This window comes from Xenopus laevis, chromosome 9_10S (genome assembly GCF_017654675.1).
Source record: "Xenopus laevis strain J_2021 chromosome 9_10S, Xenopus_laevis_v10.1, whole genome shotgun sequence".
NCBI classification, from domain to species: Eukaryota; Metazoa; Chordata; class Amphibia; order Anura; family Pipidae; genus Xenopus; species Xenopus laevis.
The window spans coordinates 113,057,953-113,078,121 of NC_054388.1; the positions used below are offsets into that span (position 1 = coordinate 113,057,953).

The 20,169-nt window shown below is 43.1% G+C and overlaps 2 protein-coding genes across 5 annotated transcripts in view; one reads left to right on the forward strand and one right to left on the reverse strand.

Annotated features, from left to right (window-relative positions):
- Nucleotides 1-3,913, reverse strand: part of fbxl19.S (F-box and leucine-rich repeat protein 19 S homeolog) — a gene marked incomplete at both ends in the record, with an annotated part of 24,501 nt that extends 20,588 nt beyond the window's left edge. The window contains 4 exon segments of the mRNA NM_001173992.1: nt 2,438-2,524; nt 2,785-2,928; nt 3,159-3,365; nt 3,856-3,913. Of these exon segments, the coding sequence (NP_001167463.1) occupies nt 2,438-2,524; nt 2,785-2,928; nt 3,159-3,221 (294 nt within the window).
- A 6,208-nt stretch (nt 3,914-10,121) lies between these two features.
- Nucleotides 10,122-20,169, forward strand: part of setd1a.S (SET domain containing 1A S homeolog) — a 31,245-nt gene continuing 21,197 nt past the window's right edge. Inside the window, exons 1-6 of one of the 4 annotated variants that reach the window (XM_018242099.2) lie at nt 10,122-10,856; nt 13,288-13,440; nt 14,079-14,177; nt 14,335-14,605; nt 19,648-19,754; nt 19,828-20,006. In XM_018242099.2, the coding sequence (XP_018097588.1) occupies nt 13,303-13,440; nt 14,079-14,177; nt 14,335-14,605; nt 19,648-19,754; nt 19,828-20,006 (794 nt within the window). In that variant the 5' untranslated portion in view covers nt 10,122-10,856; nt 13,288-13,302. Of the gene's footprint in view, nt 10,857-10,923; nt 11,090-13,287; nt 13,441-14,078; nt 14,178-14,334; nt 14,606-19,647; nt 19,755-19,827; nt 20,007-20,169 lie in introns of those variants that run through there. The other 3 variants (XM_018242098.2, XM_018242097.2, XM_041579197.1) reach the window with 3 other exon arrangements.

Here is a 20,169-nt window from a genome sequence, read left to right on the forward strand (position 1 = left end):
TGGGGTGAGCTGGGAAACTGACAATATGTCTAGCCCCATCTCAGATTTCAAAATTGGATATCAAAAAAAAAAATATGTTTGTTCTTTTGAAAAATAGATTTCAGTGCACAATTCTGCTGGAGCAGCACTATTAACTGATGTGTTTTGAAAAAAACATGTTTTCCCATGACAGTATCCCTTTAAAGTCGAGGGTCGGATGAATTCAACCCAATATCAACAAATTCTTCAGGATAATGTTCAAACATCAGTCACAAAGTTGAAGATACGCTGCAGGGGTTGGATATTCCAACAAGACAATGACCCTAAACAGACTTGGAAATCTACAAAGACATTTATGCAGAGGGACAAGTACAATATTCTGGAGTCCCGCGACTTGATCATGGAAAATCTGTGGGATGATTTGAAGCAGACTGTCCATGCTCGGCAGCCATCAAATTTAACTGAACTGGAGAGATTTTGTGTGGACCAATGGTCAAAAATACCGCCAACCTGAAACCAATGAAGAGCTTATTAGCAAACTCCCCTTTGTGTCATAATAAACGCAATGACCTGGATGTGGTGTGAGCTACAATAAGTATACCTCCCACCTGAGATATGATCTTCAAATTGAGCAAGATGACCAAAACCATCAGATTTCCTATTCTATAGTCTCCTGGAATCAGATCTGGCAAGCGGACACCCCTGTGTGTGTGTGCCATGGGCCACCCAACAAACAGCGAGGAGAGGAATATAGTCTTACTCACACTTGTCTTGTTCATGGGGTTGTTGTTATTTATAATAACACAGTAAATAAATACTAATCCCCTCAGCAAGACAAGGGTCACCACGACTCCTTTGCTTTTTAACTGTTGTTAACGTAGACGTAGTATGACGTAGAGAGGGATATTCTGAGACAGTTTGTAAATGGGTTTCATTTATTATTATTTGCAGTTTTTTTAGTTATTTCGCTTTTTATTCAGCAGCTCTACAGTCTGCAGTTTCAGTTGCTAGGGTCTTAATTAACCTAGCAGCCATGTCTTGATTTGAATAAGAATATGAATAGTAGAAGCCTGAATAGAAAGATAATATAAATAATAACAATACATTTGTAGCATTACAGAGCATTTGTTTTTAGATGGGGTCAGTGATCCCCTGTTTGACAGCTGGAAAGAAACAAAAGAAGAAAGCCAAATAAAACTATAAAAAATAAATAATGAAGTTTAAAAAGTGGCTTGGAATGGGCCATTCTGTAACATACTAAAAGTTAACTTAAAGGGGAACTATTGCGAAAATGAAAAAATTTAATATAAGCTTCCTCATACTGAAGTAAGAAACTTTCTAAATACAAGCAATAGTCTGCATTGTTTCTGAAATAATCGAGTTTATGTTCACTATTCCTCTCTCAGCATCTGTTTCTCTTAATTCTCTCTTCATGCAGCAGTTGGGTGTCAGATATTTGACACTTAGATCCAATAGAGTGAGCTCTAATTCAACTGCTAGGAAAGGTAACCCCCCCCCCCCAATAAGATATATTGGATCTAACGGTCATTGACTGACACCCAACTGCTGAATGAAGACAGAATGAAGAGAAAAGATGCTGAGAGGGGAATAGTGAACATAAACTTGATTATTTCAGAAACAATGAATAATATTTAAATTGATTGTATTTAAAGTTTCTTATTTCAGTATGAGGAAGCCTATATTAAAGTGATACTGACACTAAAAAAACTGCTTTTTAAAATATGAATGTAAAAGTTACCTATAGGTCATGTTGATTGGTTTTTGCAGAGAGGTTTGTTTGTCTAAGTTATTGTTAGTTGACGTTTCTAAAACTTACTGACCCATCTCAGCCTGAAAGTTTCTAACGCTAACGGACTCCTGCTGCACAAATATGGCAGCCCCCTCATACAGGAACATGGGGAATCAGACAGGTAACTTAAAACATCAGGCAAATACTTTATAGCAAAGTTAAAAGTAGGTTTCAAAGGCAATATTATGGTAGATGTAAAAAAAAAAAAAAAAAAAAAAAAGTTTAATTTCTTGTGACAGTATTGCTTTAAAAATTCATTTTTGCGATAGTTCCCCTTTAAAGGTTAACAACCCCTTTGCCACAGGTATAAAATGACAATAATGAATTCACTTTTCATCCTACAGTTTCATTTACTATCTATGCTGTGTTGCTCTGGGTGATTACTGGGAGCAGATGGGGTGCCAAGATCAACTAGGGATGCACCAAATCCACTATTTTGGATTCGGCTGAACCCCCGAATCCGAAATTGCATATACAAAGGGGAACCATTTTTTACTTCCTTTGTTTTGTGACAAAAGGTCACGCGATTTCCCTCCCCGCCCCTAAGCATCCCTAAGATCAACAGACCATGGGCATAGAAAGAGAATATGGATATTCATATAGACAACAGGTTATCTGTAGGTTTTGACCAAGTGCGTGTAAATGTACCTTGCTTGTGCGCCCTTCTCGCTTACATTTCGGACACTCCCAGCAGTTTGGAATCTCTGTGTTAATGACGGCTTCGCTCTTCCCCATCTGAAGGGAGAAAGAGATTGATGGTGTGAATAATGTAACGTGCGAGAAGTCAATATAAAACACAGACAACAGAGAGGGAGAGGAAAGGGGAATTAAATAAACAGTGTGCGTTTGTTTTCATTAGTCTGAATCCATAACAACGAGTTTTCAGAGCTCAAGATAAAACAGCCAATCACCAATGAGGACAGGTAATGAGGCAGCATAGCCAATTTGGGCTTATACATGCCATTCTCTGAATATAGACGGGTCCAGGGATTCACCTTGATACAGCCGGGGTGGACAATCTCATTGCAGATGGTACATTCCATTAGAGACAGGTTGAACTTCTGCTCCTCCTCCTGCGCAGTGTCTTCCTTCCCTGCATCCCCACAGAGAAGGCACACGGCTGTGTGTGGGAGCACGGGCTGTGGAGGGAAAAATAATCAGTCCAAGTGGTCAACAAATCAATTCCCAATGTCAAGAATTAAGCCCCTCTGAGAGTCTAAAGTTGACCCTGTTCCCCCCCAGCTCAGCAATAGATATTAATTCAGTATATTTTTTAAAATCTGTGCCTTTGATAGGACAAGATTTTTCAGAGCAAATGACAGCAAACCAGTTCTACCAAAACACCAAACACTTGCCGCGTCTCTCTTACCGCCGTGCACTGTCTCTTCAGACACGACTGCTTCATGCGCCCGGGGCCACCAAATTTCTTCATGTCTTTACAGAAGTGACACTCCCCACACTCCGTGCGCACACAGGAATCGCACTTTCGGCAGCGCGTCCTCCTGCGACGCGCAGCCCCCAAACTCTTTGCCGACATCTCCCACCGGGCCAGGCAGTGTTTCAGCTGCGCCCACTCCTTAGTGAAAGAGAGAGAGTAGCACAGGTAAGTTGTGAGCTTACGTAATGCACAGGGGGTTTCTACAGGGAACACAGCAATTCATTATAAGTTTAAAAGCTGCTACAGGCACTGAAAGTTATAGTTCAACATCTGGACAGACAGACATGCTTTACATGTAAACAAAGCCTAAATATGAACAAGGCTGTTCTGTCATTAAACTTGAATATGGCTTTGAGGCAGGGGTGTAACTAAGAGGGGGGTATAGGGGCCCCATGAGACCCTAATTCATATACAATTTCAATAAATATTGGTAAAACAGCCCAACCTCTAGACATTTTGGGGGCCTGCAAAATATTTTGCTGTGGGGCCCAGTGATATCTATTTACACCACTGCTTTGAGGGCAGCCCCAGTATCATTTGAGCCAATCCCACCCATGGTTACTCTGCAGAGCCCAATGGTAATAAAGTAATGAGTGTCCAGCCAACCTATCCCCAGGCACCGACTAACCTGCTTTCTGTTGCTGACTGGGTCTGTCTTTGGCTTGGCTTTACCATGATCAGAACTGGATTCCCTTCCGCCGATCTCACACACCCCCTCACAGACAGCACCCAAGTGCCCCCCAGCTCTCCCTATTACACATCCTGCAGTGGAACAGTCTTACCCCCCAGGCCAGGGCTCAGCCACCTCCCCCCACCCCAATTAACCCCTAATTACCAGCAGCTCCCTCACACACTCCCAAGGCCTCAAGTCCCAGGCAGGTGAGCAGTCCCAGTGATTGGGGCCCTCCACTGAGTGAGGGGCCACAGGGTAAATAATGGTATGGTCCAGGGAGGGGAGTGAGGGCAGCGCCTCTTTTATTGGATAATAACCAGGTGCCCCTTCCCTATACAATCCAGCGCTCCTCCTCGCTTCCTCTATGGGGCTTTCACCTTGCTTCTCATTTCCCTGCCCCACTTTACAGCCGCCCGGCCAGGGAGCTCGTGATTTCAGGGTGCGCAGGATACTGCGGGCTCCCCTCTTTCTGCTACAGCATGTGCCGTGTTTGTAGGTTCCCTCAGAGCTCCAACACCTGGCCCTGAACCAGCTGCCCCCTTTGCTCTCTTCCTTTCACATTCACACACTCATAACAATACCACATCCAACATGGCTGCCCCGTAGGAAAGGCAAGGGCGACCGCCTCCGGCGCCGCGGGGTGAGCTGGGAAATGCAGTGCTTACCTGATGTTCAGCCCCAGTCCCATAAATGGAAGGCGGAAGCGCGCAGAACTACAAGCGACATGGCCGCCAGCCGCTTCGCGAATGGAATGCTGGGGGACGTAGTCCTGAGTGGAGCGAAAAAGAGGAAAAAGGAAGTTTGTGGCTTCCTGTGTGTGTTAGAGTGGTGCTGCTGGAGCATGTAGTTTTGGTCACATGGGGGCAGTGAAACTCATGTGATTTGTCAAATAACATTTCTCTCCTGCTGATATTTCTCCATTTAGTCCTGCTCTTATTACTTATATCCCACACCCTCACATATGTTCCTTATATCCCACACCCTCAAATATGTTCCTTATCACACACCCTCAGTCATGTTCCTTATATCCCACACCCTCAAATATGTTCCTTATATCCCACACCCTCAAATATGTTCCTTATATCCCACACCCTCAGTCATGTTCCTTATATCCCACACCCTCACATATGTTCCTTATATCCCACACCCTCAAATATGTTCCTTATATCCCACACCCTCAAATATGTTCCTTATATCCCACACCCTCACATATGTTCCTTATACCCCACACATATGTTCCTTATATCCCACAACCTCACACATGTTCCTTATATCCCACACCCTCACATATGTTCCTTATACCCCACACATATGTTCCTTATATCCCACACCCTCACACATGTTCCTTATATCCCACACCCTCACATATGTTCCTTATACCCCACACATATGTTCCTTATATCCCACACCCTCACATATGTTCCTTATATCCCACACCCTCACATATGTTCCCCATATCATACACCCTCACATATGTTCCTTATATCCCACACCCTCACATATGTTCCTTATATCCCACACCCTCACATATGTTCCCCATATCATACACCCTCACATATGTTCCTTATATCCCACACCCTCACATATGTTCCTTATATCCCACACCCTCACATATGTTCCTTATACCCCACACATATGTTCCTTATATCCCACACCCTCACATATGTTCCTTATATTCCACACCCTCAAATATGTTCCTTATATCCCACACCCTCACATATGTTCCTTATATCCCACACCCTCAAATATGTTCCTTATATCTCACACCCTCACATATGTTCCTTATATCCCACACCCTCAAATATGTTCCTTATATCTCACACCATCGCATATGTTCCTTATATCCCACACCCTCACATATGTTCCTTATATCCAACACCCTCGCATATGTTCCTTATATCCCACACCCTCAAATATGTTCCTTATATCCCACACCATCGCATATGTTCCTTATATTCCACACCCTCAGACATGTTCCTTATATCCCACACCCTCACATCTGTTCCTTATATCCCACACCCTCAAATATGTTCCTTATATCTCACACCATCGCATATGTTCCTTATATCCCACACCCTCACATATGTTCTTTATATCCCACACCCTCACATATGTTCCTTATATCCCACACCCTCAAATATGTTCCTTATATCTCACACCATCGCATATGTTCCTTATATCCCACACCCTCAAATATGTTCCTTATATCTCACACCATCGCATATGTTCCTTATATCCAACACCCTCACATATGTTCCTTATATCCCACACCCTCAAATATGTTCCTTATATCCCACACCCTCAAATATGTTCCTTATATCCCACACCATCGCATATGTTCCTTATATCCCACACCCTCACATCTGTTCCTTATATCCCACACCCTCACATCTGTTCCTTATATCCCACACCCTCACATCTGTTCCTTATATCCCACACCCTCAAATATGTTCCTTATATCTCACACCATCGCATATGTTCCTTATATCCCACACCCTCGCATATGTTCCTTATATCCCACACCCTCACATCTGTTCCTTATATCCCACACCCTCAAATATGTTCCTTATATCTCACACCATCGCATATGTTCCTTATATCCCACACCCTCAGACATGTTCCTTACATCCCACACCCTCACATCTGTTCCTTATATCCCACACCGTCAGACATGAAGGTGGAGAAAAGGTACGTTTTGAGCGGATTGGGGGTGGGCCAAGGGCTTTTGTTAGGGGTATTACAAATTTACCAGCAGCTACATTGCCGGTAAATTTGTAATACCGACCACGGCCTTGGCAGGTATTTTACTGGCTAGGCCGGTAAAATACCGGCCGGATGGCAACCCTATGTCTACGGGCTTAAAACTCTGCATGATATTTATGATTTATGCTATTTACTTTTTTTTTTTATGTTTTCTTAGTGGTAAATATTACAGCTGTCCTTTCCTTAGCATCTTATAGGACTTTTAGGAGCAGATATATTAAATATATATTAAAGGGTAAAAAAAACTCCTGGTTAGGCTACATGCACATATACTACAAAATGGGGATGGTGTACAAGTCCAATATGAGTACTACCAAAGTACATACAATTTCAAGAGTTGCAAAAAAAGTGATATAAGCAGGAGAGCATACTCACAGTTCATCCCAGTCCAAGGGTGCATGCAAGTAGTAACACAACCATAGATGTGAGTTCCTCCAAAAAATAAGGCAGTAAATAAAAAAATACAAAATATTTATTGGGACATATTAGGAAGGGATCCTGTCCATTCGCTAGAATGAGACATATATATTATCCATTTTGCGATATCTTACTGTTACATTTGTCAAATGCTAGAAAATTGCCCACACCACATTTAGAAATTAAAGATTACAAATACTTGAATAAACACTTTATTATACCAAAAAATCCTAAAATGCATTAAATTCTTACTCAACGGGGCTTCTCATAAATGGGAATCATTATGGAAGGGTGTAGTCTAATTGTCCAGATATTACAATTGGCGTATGTACATATCCATGACTGGACATGCAGAGATCCGATGCCTATAGACACTGGTGTACCTATATAGCAGACCCCTGGGCGAGAGAGGGGCCCGGACTGCAGGGTCTGCTGTATCATAGTCCCCCTCCCTGACCCATCAAAATAATGTCGCAGTCTGGGTCCATGAGGTGCAGCCAGGGCCGCCATGAGGGGGGACAGGGGGTATGATTGTCCTGGGCCCGGGTCTGAAGGGGGGCCAGGCAGTGCTGCACTTTCGAAAGAGCCTGGCCCCCCTTGACAGCGCCGAAGCCTGCGGTCATTTTCGAAATCCCGAACAGCCGAAATGCGGAAAACAGCTGCAGTCAAACTCCCGAAACGGCGAAAAGACCCGAAGTTATGAAAACAGCCGAAGCCAAACTCCCGAAGCGGTGAAAAGACCCGAAGTCACAAAAACAGCCGCAGCCAAACTCCCGAAACGGCAAAAAGACCCGAAGTTACAAAAACAGCCGAAGCTGAACTCCCGAATCAGCGAATTGAAGTCCTGAATTGACTAAAAGACCCGAAATTGAAGTCCTGAAGCGGCAAAAGACACAGTCGCGCAAACAGTCAAAATTGAAGTCCTGAAGTGGTGAAAAGACCCGAAGTCTCGAAAATATAAACAGCCGAACTCCCGAAGCGGTGAAAAGATCCGAAGTCACAAAAACATCCGAACTCGCGAAACGGCGAAATGACCCGAAGTTACCAAAACAGCCGAACTCCCGAAGTGGCGAATTGAAGTCCTGAAGCGGCGAAAAGACCTGAAGTCATGAAAACAGCCGAAGCCGAACTCCCAAAGCGGCGAAAAGACCCAAAGTCACGAAAGGAGGCAAAGTTGAAGTCCTCAAGCCACGAGTTCAATTCTACTGAACACCAATTTGTGTTTTTTTATTTTTTTTAATCCCCTGGCCACCAATGTATTATTTTAATATTCTATAGGCCCCTGCCACCAATGTTTTTTTTTAAAAATTTCTCTGGGGCCCCAATTGTTTTTAACTTGTAAATGTTGTTTTCACGGTGCCCCATGATTTCTAATGGCGGCCCTGGGTGCAGCACAACAGGTTGGGGGGGGCAGGGTTGTAGAACTGTAGATGCCAGGCCCCCTCAGTAGCTTTTTTGGCAGGGGCCTGGCGCTACCAAGTTACTCCACTGCCTATGGCTGTACCCAACTGAAATACAGTCCTGGCAGGCGATTCCTAAAAAAATCCAGGAAGCTTCACAGAATTACTTTAGATACACATCAAATAAGTATAAAGAGACCAGTGCAACTCCATATGTACAGCAGAGTCCATACCTCTCAACATTTTGAAAATAGAAAGAGGGACAAGCAGCGAAAATGTTTGACCACGTCCATTTTTGTGGCCTCACCCCCTAATTGCCAGGTCCATTGTATAAAAAGTTGGCGACTAATCTCCCTGAACTGCCTCCCGCCGGATAGAATGCAAATCGCCGGCAGGATGGCAATCAGTGCACTTAGTTCTCCGAAATTGCTCAAACTTGCTTCATCAGGAAACTGCGGGCAACTTCGGAAAACAAAGCGTTCCGGGTGCCATCTGGCCGGCGATTTACATTTTAGCCGGTGGGAAGCAGTTTGGGGAGATTAGTCGCCCCGAAGAAGAGATTTGTCGCCGGGCGACTAAATGTCCCCGAAGCTGAGCGTGTGTCTCTGCCCTTAAGCTGTGAGTCTAAGTTCTCCCAAGAGACTTGCTTATCTTGTACTAAAGTAACTAAGTATCTATTCTGGGCTCTCTACCAAGAGTCAATTCAATTAAGTTAGAAACTTTTGTATGTTTTTCTGGCTGATCAAAGAGAAAGTCGGGACATTTCCGTAACATTCCAGGACTGTGGGCTGAGCTGTCAAAATCAGGACTGTCCCGCGAAAAACGTGACAGTTGTGAGGTATGGCATAGTATTCTGGGATCACTTTTCATCACTGACGTTCAGTCCCTGGATTTGCCCCCCCCCCGCTTTTAAAACCGACCAATGGAGGTATAAAGCTCGACACCCTTGGGCTGGAACAGAGAGCATTTGTTTTTACACTCCTGTCATGATTCTACAAAGGTGCAAAAATAGGGAAACCGGTTCCAAGGGCGTGTGACCATGGGCACCTACTGGCAGTGGCACAGGGACCTCTACTGGTGAACTCAGGGTTGTGGCGGCACAATTCCAAACACTGTGTTTCCTCGCAGAGCCATTGATTCCTGCACAGGGTGTAGTTGCCTTATTAAATACCCTGCGTTAGCAAATGATGGTGCAAAGTGGCCCAGAACATAATGTGGCCACGTGTCTCCGTCTGAAATATTGATCCGATTGTCGGAACTAAAAATGATAATTACACCGACCCCAGCAACCAAAGAGCAGACAAGCCACGAGTGAGGCTGGATGTGTAGTGTTTTTGTATAATGTTTTATAGAAAAAAGATCTATTTTATTCTCTGCACTGCTGGTCCCAACAAGGGAGGTCCTGGCTCCTCCATGATCGGTGACACCTTTTTGAAAGCTGGAGAGAATCAGAAGGCAAACCATTCAAAAACTATAAATTTAAAAAAATGAAGGCCAATTGAAAAGTTGTTTAGACACAAAAAGGTGAACTGTCCCTTTAAAGCCATGACCTCTGGTTACTTTGTTTCATGTTACAGTACATCGGTGTCACGTGACTAACTCTGCGGCTGCCCCATGTCCCACTGCTTTTTAGGACTCGTATCAGGGGATGTGAGTGAAAGAGTGAGGCACTGACAGCCAATAGACATTCAGACTGCGCGGGTCAAACAAAAAACCTGCAGCACGTGGTCGCTTTAGCATAAAACAGCTACAGGCTGGTAACCGTCCTCCCGTAACCATAGAGTCGCACTACAGAGCAGCACTCCTTTCTTTCCTGTGCGCCTCTCTATAGCATGATCCCGCCTTTCCTCCCTCCTCGTATTCCGTCACTCAGCTTTCATTCCGCACTCGGCAGATTCCACATCTCTGAATCAATAAAAGGGGAAATAAAAATCCACCGACGCTTCGTTTATGTTATTAGTGAGTCAATGAATAGGAAATCGTCCTCAGTCAGACGGAAAACTGCGCCGCTAAATTTTTGGTAATTGTGTAGAAAGTGCCGCGGCGGAAAGTGCTGGAGAGGAACCCAGTCTTTGCTTTCAGTGACTGCAGATTCCACTCCCCGCGGGACGCGCATATGGTTTGAGCCGCCGCATTTGTGGAGAGAACGAGACCGCTTGGAGGCGGGAGAGACAGAAAAGGCAAGAGGAATTAAATAGACCTCCGGGGAGAGGAATGGAAGCAAAGGGGGCGGGGCCGGAGTGAAAGTGCCGGAGCGGAAGGGAAGTCCGCGCCACCGGGAAGGAGCGAGAGAGGGATCCGGGGAGAGACAGCGGGGAACACAGCGCTTCAGTCAGGTGAGAGGCAGCCAAGTCGTCACCGGAGGCAGCCGGGAAGGTAACGGCAAGTCACAGACATGAGTGAGGAGCCGGGAGTGAGGGGCGAGAACACAGGGGCACCCGGAATGAGAATCTGCCGGTGTGAGGGGCTCAGGGCTCCCGGGAACGTTACACAGCGGGGCTGCTTACTGGGAGGGCGCGAGTAAATGCACAAAGGAGCCATTATCCTTTCATTCTGTCTATGTGATAATGACAGGCCGCAGCCCTCCAGCTCTAATGTCACTAGACAAGGTAGCCCAGCACTCTCACTATATACTCACTGTATACTCACTGTATACTCACTATATACTCACTATATTCTCACTATATACTCACTGTATACTCACTATATACTCACTGTATACTCACTGTATACTCACTGTATACTCACTGTATACTCACTATATACTCACTATATACTCACTATATACTCACTATATACTCACTATATTCTCACTATATTCTCACTATATTCTCACTATATTCTCACTACATACTCACTACATACTCACTACATACTCACTACATACTCACTACATACTCACTACATACTCACTACATACTCACTATATACTCACTATATTCTCACTATATTCTCACTATATTCTCACTACATACTCACTACATACTCACTACATACTCACTATATACTCACTATATACTCACTATATACTCACTATATTCTCACTATATTCTCACTACATACTCACTACATACTCACTACATACTCACTACATACTCACTACATTCTCACTATATACTCACTATATACTCACTATATACTCACTATATACTCACTATATACTCACTACATACTCACTACATACTCACTACATACTCACTATATACTCACTCCTCCAGCTCTGTCACAAGACAAGGTAGCCCAGCACTCTCACTATATTCTCACTCACTATATACTCACTCACTATATACTCACTATATACTCACTATATACTCATACTCACTACATACTCACTCCTCCAGCTCTAATGTCACCACAGCCACTGGAGGTGTAGCATTTCTACTTTGTCATCACCCCGAGAGGCCGCTGTTACCTGAGTCTGGGGACACTGAGGGGAAAGAGACTGGAGGGGCTGGAGGGTATCCAGGAGACAGAGAGAGGCCAAAGATGAGCCTATAGACTTCCTAGTGTGAGAGACTGGGGGCAGACTGACAGACAGACACTAGACTTCAGGTATCTGTGAGACAGACAGGGAAAGAGCAAGGCCAAAGCAAAGCCTATAGACTTCCCACTGTCTGATTTAAATAAAGCCACATTACCCAGTGCTACAGGCAGTGAGAGAACTAAAAAGAGGGAGAAAAGACAAATCCAGACATGTGGTTCAGAGAGGCTGCTGGGAGATAGAGGCAGGAATCAGAGTCTTCATAGGGAAGGAGTCCGGGACAGCAGTTGGATATTTTGCTACAATCTCTACAAGTAGGAGACAGACATTAAGACCAACGAGGCACGGGCCATGCTTCAATGGGGCTGACAGACTGTCCTTTCCCAAATCTTACTCCCGAGTTTTAATCTGAATGTTTTCAATATGAATGTTGCTTTCATTAGACCTAGTGCAGTTCTCGGACAAGAACCACCTGTTGATGGTAACTTCTCTGGAATAGAAATGCTAGCAGTTTAAATCCCTGCCTACAGCACAGACAGGAAAAAGAGACTGTTGCGTGTAAGAGACTGTCGGGCAAACAATAGAGACTAGGGGAAGAGACTTGCTGATCTGACAGGCAGGATATCAGTGCTGGGTAGAGTGAATGAATTGTGACGTGGGATAGAGTAAATCAGGGGCTTGAGGGACAGGCAAAGGAAAGTGTGCAAGAAATGGAGAGATTTCATATCAAAGCTTTCAGACTGTCCAGTGCAGAATGGAAGAGACAGAGCCCAAGACACACCATAGGAAGACACAGATGTGTGAGACCCACAGAAATACGTGGTTGACATTCTGAAGAGAAACAATAGAACTGAGCAAACCGACAAGAAAGCAAGATGGCTGCGCCTGACCCCAAACTGAAGCCCAGAATTTGCCTGGAGAGATGTCTGTCCAGAGAGAGTCTGTAGCCTAGATTGCAGCACTTTGTTTTCTTGTGACACCAGTCTGCTTCTCATGAACTGATGATATACGGACTTGCTTATTATAGATGCAGTGAGTGAGCAGCCACCTCAATGGGACACACACTGCCTGGCAGTTACTCTTACATGTAACACAGAGCAGTCTCCATAATGATAAAGGGCAAGTCAGCCGTACACTGAGAAATCATTTCATGGGGAGCAGTCGGAGAGACCGCATCAGATAAGCAGGGGGGTTGTTGAAATGCAGCATACAAGGTTTTATAAAGGCAAAGAAAACATTTGAAGAGTAATTGCATCTTCTGCAGAAAAAAAAAACGGTGGGTGGACTTGAGGGCAGATATTAATTGGTTATGCTTCACCTTTACAGGTCAGATGTCCCCAGATGGAGCCCGAGGGCGAAAGTCACAGAGGGGCCGGCTTCCAATGGAGGAGTTACAAGTTGTTATTGGATCCCGTGTTACACAGTCGCAGAACAACACAGAAAGTCTATCGCTATGATGGAATCCACTTCAACATCTCCGTAAGGCCTTCACACATAGTGGGTTGTTTATTAAACTCCCAATGCTAAAAACCTCAAAAATGTGTGTTTTATTTAATTTAAAATCTGGGTTAATTATACCCCGAGGATGGAAAAAGTCAGAATCTGAAAATCCAGCATCTTAGACCTGCTGATGTTGCATACAAGTCAATGGGAGAAGTCCCGAACATATCTTGATCTGCGCTGGGTTTTGTGCAGTAATTCGAAGATTTTGTGGTTTTCGGCTGGAAAATTCATACGATTCTTTTTTTTTTTTTCCCACAATTTTTTTGGGTTTTTTGCCACTCAGGAAATTTTCAGGAAAATGTATTGATAATAAGGAGAAAAAAACCCTGACAGATTTGGTCGGAGTATTTTTCAGAAAAAAATTCTATGAATTCGGACTTTGATAAATGTTTCTGTGGGGGGTTATTTTCTTTTCAAGGCCTTTCTTATAAAATGACATTTAAACGACTTCTCGGTTGTTATGGTCATTGAGCATGGCAACCAGACAGCAGTTTAAACGTCAAACCCTTTTTGTACCTAAGGTTTGGTAGGCCACGTCTCTGCAAGGGGGGACGAGCGAGTATCATTTGGATGGCTCAGTCGTGGAATGATGCTATTGCTTTGGCCTCTTTTAGGATGGAGCATTCCTTCCTTTGGGGGATGTGCGGGACCCCCGACAGCATCGGATGTGGAGCAAACCACGAGAGATATCCCTCCCTGTTCCTAAATTGAAGGTACGTGAGCAGTATCTGTGCAGAGAATGTATTACAGTGCAATATGCTTTGTATTTTGGGGGTTGGCTCTGTACCTCAGACTTGTTCTTGTACATTTTCTCTCTCATTTGGAGCCATACAGGAAATCTCACCCTGTTTCTTTTCTCTTTTACCCCAGTTTGATGAGTTCTACGTGGGACAAATTCCCCAGAAAGAAATCACTTTTGCGCATCTCAATGACAACGTGCGGGAGCCTTTCCTGGCTGATATGTGCCGCAAGTTTGGGAATGTGGAGGAAGTGGAGATACTGCTGCACCCCAAAACTAGAAAACATCTGGGGCTGGCCAAGGTCCTCTTCTCCAGCTCCAAAGCAGCCAGGGATACAGTCACTCACCTCCACAATACGTCTGTTATGGGCAACATCATCCACGCAGAGCTTGACCTCAGAGGTGAGGGGGACAGAGTTGGGATCACAGCAGGTGTTTTACAAGGGATACGCAATATGACCAGTACTATCTGGACAAAATTCTTAGCCAAAACATTCTAGCACTAAAGTGATACATTGTGTGGCACACTTGGAAAATGGCAATTCACAATCTGGCAGTTTAAAAGCAAGTCTGGTTTTAGCATTTGTTAGGAATGCGAAATGCAGACAATAATATTCTGTGGAGGGGGAATAATGGACTGGGGCTGTTATCTATGGTGTGGGCCCCTGGTGCCAGTGAAACATTAAAGGGATTGTTTTTATGGTGTAGTTTTTATTTCTAAATGACACTGTTTACACTGTAAATAATTCACTCTACAATATAAAATGTCATTCCTGAACCAGCAAGTGTATTTAGTTATAATATTGGTGTGTAGGTGCATCTCAGGTCATTTTGCCTGGTCATTTGCTTTCAGAAAGAGCCAACACTTTAGGATGGAACTGCTTTCTGCAGTGGCATAACTAGATATTACTGGGCCCCACAGCAAATTATTTTTCAGGCCCCCAAAATGTTTAGAGGTTGACTTGTTTCTCCAATATTTATTGAAATTGTATATGAATTAGGGCCTCATGGGGCCCCTATACCTCCTGGGCCCCCCTGCAGCCGCAGGGTCTGCTTCCTCTATAGTTACGCCCCTGGCTTTCTGGCAGGCTGTTGTTTCTACTACTCAATGTAACTGTATGTGTCACAGTGGAACCTGGATTTTACTATTGAGTGCTGTTCTTAGATCTACCAGGCAGCTGTAGGGGTGTTAGAGAGCTGTTATCTGGTTACCTTCCCATTGTTCTGTTGTTAGGCTGCTGGGGGGGGGGGGGTGAGGGGTGATATCACTCCAACTTGCAGTAAAGTGACTAAAGTTTATCAGAGCACAAGTCACATGACCAGGGGCAGCTGGGAAACTGACTGTCTAGCCCCATGTCAGATTTCAAAATTAAATATAAAACAATCTGTTTGCTCTTTTGAGAAATGGATTTCAGTGCAGAATTCTGCTGGAGCAGCACTATTAACTGATGTGTTTTGAAAAAAACACGTTTTCCCATGATATTATGCTTGTAAGGCTACAGGATACCACCACTTTTCATATTTCAGTGAAAGAAAGACAGTTTACAGACGCTTTTATGAATTTGTCCTTCAAACGACATAAAAATGGCACAAAAACAACATTTTAAATGACATTTTCTCCCAACATTGTAAAAATGGAGGAAAGCTGGGTGTATCTCTTGTGTCAGTTCAATTCTGAGATAATTTGCTCTGCATTTCTTCAGCCAATCTTCATTTCACACCTCTTGTAGGTGCCCCATTGGGCAGTAATTGGCATATTAATTGGGGTAAGCATTTTATAGCCAGGGCACACGTTTGTGTAAAAGCCTTATTAACAAAACTAGTAAAACACAGATTAAACAAAAAAATTGTATTTTATACAATTTGATATGTAAAAAGTTTTTAACTCACATTTTACATTTGCATTATTTTTACTAGTTTTAGCTCCAATGGATTCTGACATCAGAAAACACATCAGTTAATAGTGCTACTCCAGCAGAATTCTGCACTGAAATCCATTTCTCAAAAGAGCAAACAGATTTTTTTTTATATTCAATTTTGAAATCTGACATGAGGCTAGACATTGTCAGTTTCCCAGCTGCCCCAAGTCATGTGACTTGTGCCGGCACTTTAGGAGAGAAATGCTTTCTGGCAGGCTGCTGTTTTTCCTTCTCAATGTAACTGAATGTGTCTCAGTTAGACGTGGGTTTTTACTATTGAGTGTTGTTCTTAGATCTACCAGGCAGCTGTTATCTTGTGTTAGGGAGCTGTTATCTGATTACCTTCCCATTGTTCTTTTGTTTGGCTGCTGGGGGGGAAAAGGGAGGGGGTGATATCACTCCAACTTGCAGTGCAGCAGTAAAGAGTGATTGAAGTTTATCAGAGCACAAGTCACATGACTTGGGGCAGCTGGGAAGTTGACAATATGTCTAGCCCCATGTCAGATTTCAAAATTAAATATAAAAAAAACTGTTTGCTCTTTTGAGAAATGGATTTTAGTGCAGAATTCTGCTGGAGTAGCCCTATTAACTGATTCATTTTGAAATAATTTTTTTTCCCATGACAGTATCCCTTTAATGAGGCAATATTAGCAATTTGAGTGAATATATTATCTAAAGGAAAAGTAAAGCCTCCCAGGCTTTTTTTAAATTTTAGCAGCAATTAGACACTTGACCTAAGATAATAAAACATATTTCTGATACACATCCCTATATTGTGCAAAATAGCTTTTATTTGTATTTAGACCCTTATATCTTGTTACAGAAGTGGAATTACACATACGTAGGCAGATTAAGGAAGCGCAGGTTATGCTGAAAAACACGATGTAGAACTTTCCTAGATAAAATAAACCCCCTCCCCAAAAAAATTCCAATTTGATGTCTGACTGACAGGTGTAGTAAGAGCTAAAGACAAATTCAGAAAAAATGTCTTTAAAATGTTGTGCTAAAGACAAAATCTGAAAACAGTGTTTAAAAAACAAATTCACAAAAGTGGAGATAGTGGTTTGTGAATTTGGTGGGAAAATCTGACATTTTTATCTCCACTTTAATTTTTTCTAAAGATCAACACTTTTGTCAATTCCCCCCTATCTGTATGACAGGGTCTCCTAGTGTTAATCTTTTTTTTTTTTTTTTTTTCCCAAAAATGTTTTTATTTTCTTATGCTTTATAAATGGAATAATATATAACAAATTAAATAAAATATAAAACACAAATGTCAAATGCAAATCAAGTTTTGATAAACAAAGGTGGTGGGTTCCTGGGGGTTCCCCCGGGGTTCTTTGTTGTAAATTAATTCTCTGCAGTCAAATAGTTGTTCCACTTCCCGGACAAGGTCGGTCCCTCTCAGTAATTCTGTTTCATACCAGGTGGTGGGTTGGAAAGTTTGTATAGTTAGTAGTTTGGTAGTTAGTGGTAGAGTATTTATGTAGGTTTGCCAGGTGTCGAAAAATGTTGTTGTGGTTTTTTTCTTTATTTGTCAAGGTTTCTGCCCAGTCTAGATGAAAAATGTGTTGTAATTTTTGTTGTACTAGAGAAATAGGTGACGGGAGCTTGAGATAACCATTTATATAGAATGTCTTTCCTAGCTGCCGCTGCTAAACATTCTGCTAAGGCTTTTTCTGGTTTGGAGGTGTTTGTGGTGGGCCCACGTGGCAGTGATAGTCATCGTTTTCCCAGATAAGTCTTTCCAGTAACTGGCGATTTCCTCCCAGAATTTTTGTATATATGGGCTTGACCCTAAGCAGTGTAACATATCTGCTCTAGCTTCTCTGCATTTCAAGCAACTCATATGGCGGTGCCAATATGGAATCTCTTTAAAGGAACAGTTCAGTATAAAAATAAAAACTGGGCAAATAGACTGTGCTAAATAAAAAATGTACCGTATATACTCGAGTATAAGCCACTACCTCGGCTTATACTTGGGTGAAGCGCAAAAACGGTCGCCGGCGTCTAAGAATAGTCGCCGGCGTCTAAGAATAGTCGCCGGCGTCTAAGAATAGTCGCCGGCGTCTAAGAATAGTCGCCGGCGTCTAAGAATAGTCGCCAGCGCCTACGAATAGTCGCCGGCGTCCAAGAATAGTCTCCAAGAATATTTGCCAGTGTCGAAGAATGGTCGCCGGCACCTCCAATGGGAGCAGAAACCCTAAATTTTTTGATTGAAATTTACCAGAAGCTGCTGCATTTCTCACCCTAGGCTTATACTCGAGTCAATAAGCTTTCCCAGTTTTTGGAGGTAAAATTAGGTACCCTGGTTTATACTCGGGACGGCTTATACTCGAGTATATACGGTATCTAATATAGTTAGTTAGCCATAAATGTAATGTATAAAGGCTGGAGTGAGTGGATGTGTAACATAATAGCCAGAACACTACTTCCTGCTTTTCAGCTCTCTTGCTTTCCACTGATTGGTTACCAGGCAGTAGCTAATCAGTGACTTGAGGAGGGGCCACATAGGACATATCTGTTGCTTTTCAATCTGAGCTGAATCAATTGCAAACTCACTGAACAGTTGTGTCCCATGTGGCCCCCCTTATAGTCACTGACTAACTCAGAGTTAGAGAGCTGAAAAGCAGGAAGTAATGTTATGCTTTTATGTTACACACTCTGTCACTACAGTCTTTATACATTATTTTGCACAGCCTATCTATTTACCCAGTTTTTATTTGTACACTGAACTGTTCCTTTAACGTTGTCAAGTAAGTATAATGTAGTATTTGTAGAGTTTAAGAATAACTGATAGACGCACTCAAAGCGTAGCTGGATCCAGAACAGGATGGGGTACTCTGGTACAACTTGTACTGGTAAAAAATACAATTTTATTAAATATTTTTCGGAGTCGATGTATAGAGCAGGGGAAGTGCATGGCTCTACGCGTTTCGTGACTTCGTGGTCACTTCATCAGAAGCGTTGTCAGTAGTATTTGTAGAGACATTTCTTGGTATATACTTGCCGGTAAGATTTTCATGACCCATGTGTGATATTGTTGCATATCTTTTCCATTTTTTTAAAACTTGTTGTAGAATTATCTATATCTATTGTTGTTCTAATCTGTCTATAAAATTGTGCGGTTGATTTGACGGTGTCGTGTTTGAGCCATGGTTGTCGGGTTGGTTTTATCTTTTTCTGTTAATTTCGCCAGTTGTTGTGTGATAAAATGTATAAGTTGTAGTAGGGAAAATTGATGAGTCTGTAAGAAGTCGGAGTGTTTATCTTTTACTAATCGCTAAAGGTAAATAAAAGCAAATTACCGTTGGAAAAGCATAAGCCTGTTTGGATTCTGTACGTAATAGGAGACCAAATAACATATTCCTTTTAAAATGAAAAGCGGTTCGATTGGGTGTATGAAGTGATGTTACATGGAATAATGAGAGCAGTAATCTGTCGGAGGCAGGATATAATTGGGGTCATCGCGTCATTTATGGATTCTCGTCGCAGATTTTTTTTTTCATTGTTTTTGTCTTTTAGGTCAGCAAAGACAAAAATATTACGACCTGATTGTGAGCGGCTCTCACAACCCCCAGACAGTGCCAACGAGTGGGAGACGGGCACAGGACAGGCTGCAGCCAGAGATGGTGAGCAACTGTCACATTTGCAGGATTAATAGATCAAATCACTATATTATATGTAATTGTTGTCTGTCTCCAGGTGGACTCCAGGCGCAGACTTTCCAGCGGCGACTCCTCCTTCCTCCCTAATAACGGAACTCCCTCCTCTCAGGATCTGGGCTCTTCCTACAGCCAGTATACCCCATCCTCCTCGCAAGGCACCCCCTACACTCCTCGTGGTGGCACCCCCTTCTCTCAGGACTCTGCCTATTCCAGCAGGTATTGACCAGAAAGCAAATACTGTTGACCCTCTGTCCAGTAATTCCTCTCCAGTCTCTAGTCTCTAATATCTTATTTCAGCCCTTATTCTGCAGGGTCACATGCGAGTTCTTTGTGCTTATTCTTCACCTTTATTATCATTGGGTGTTGCTACATTGCTTTC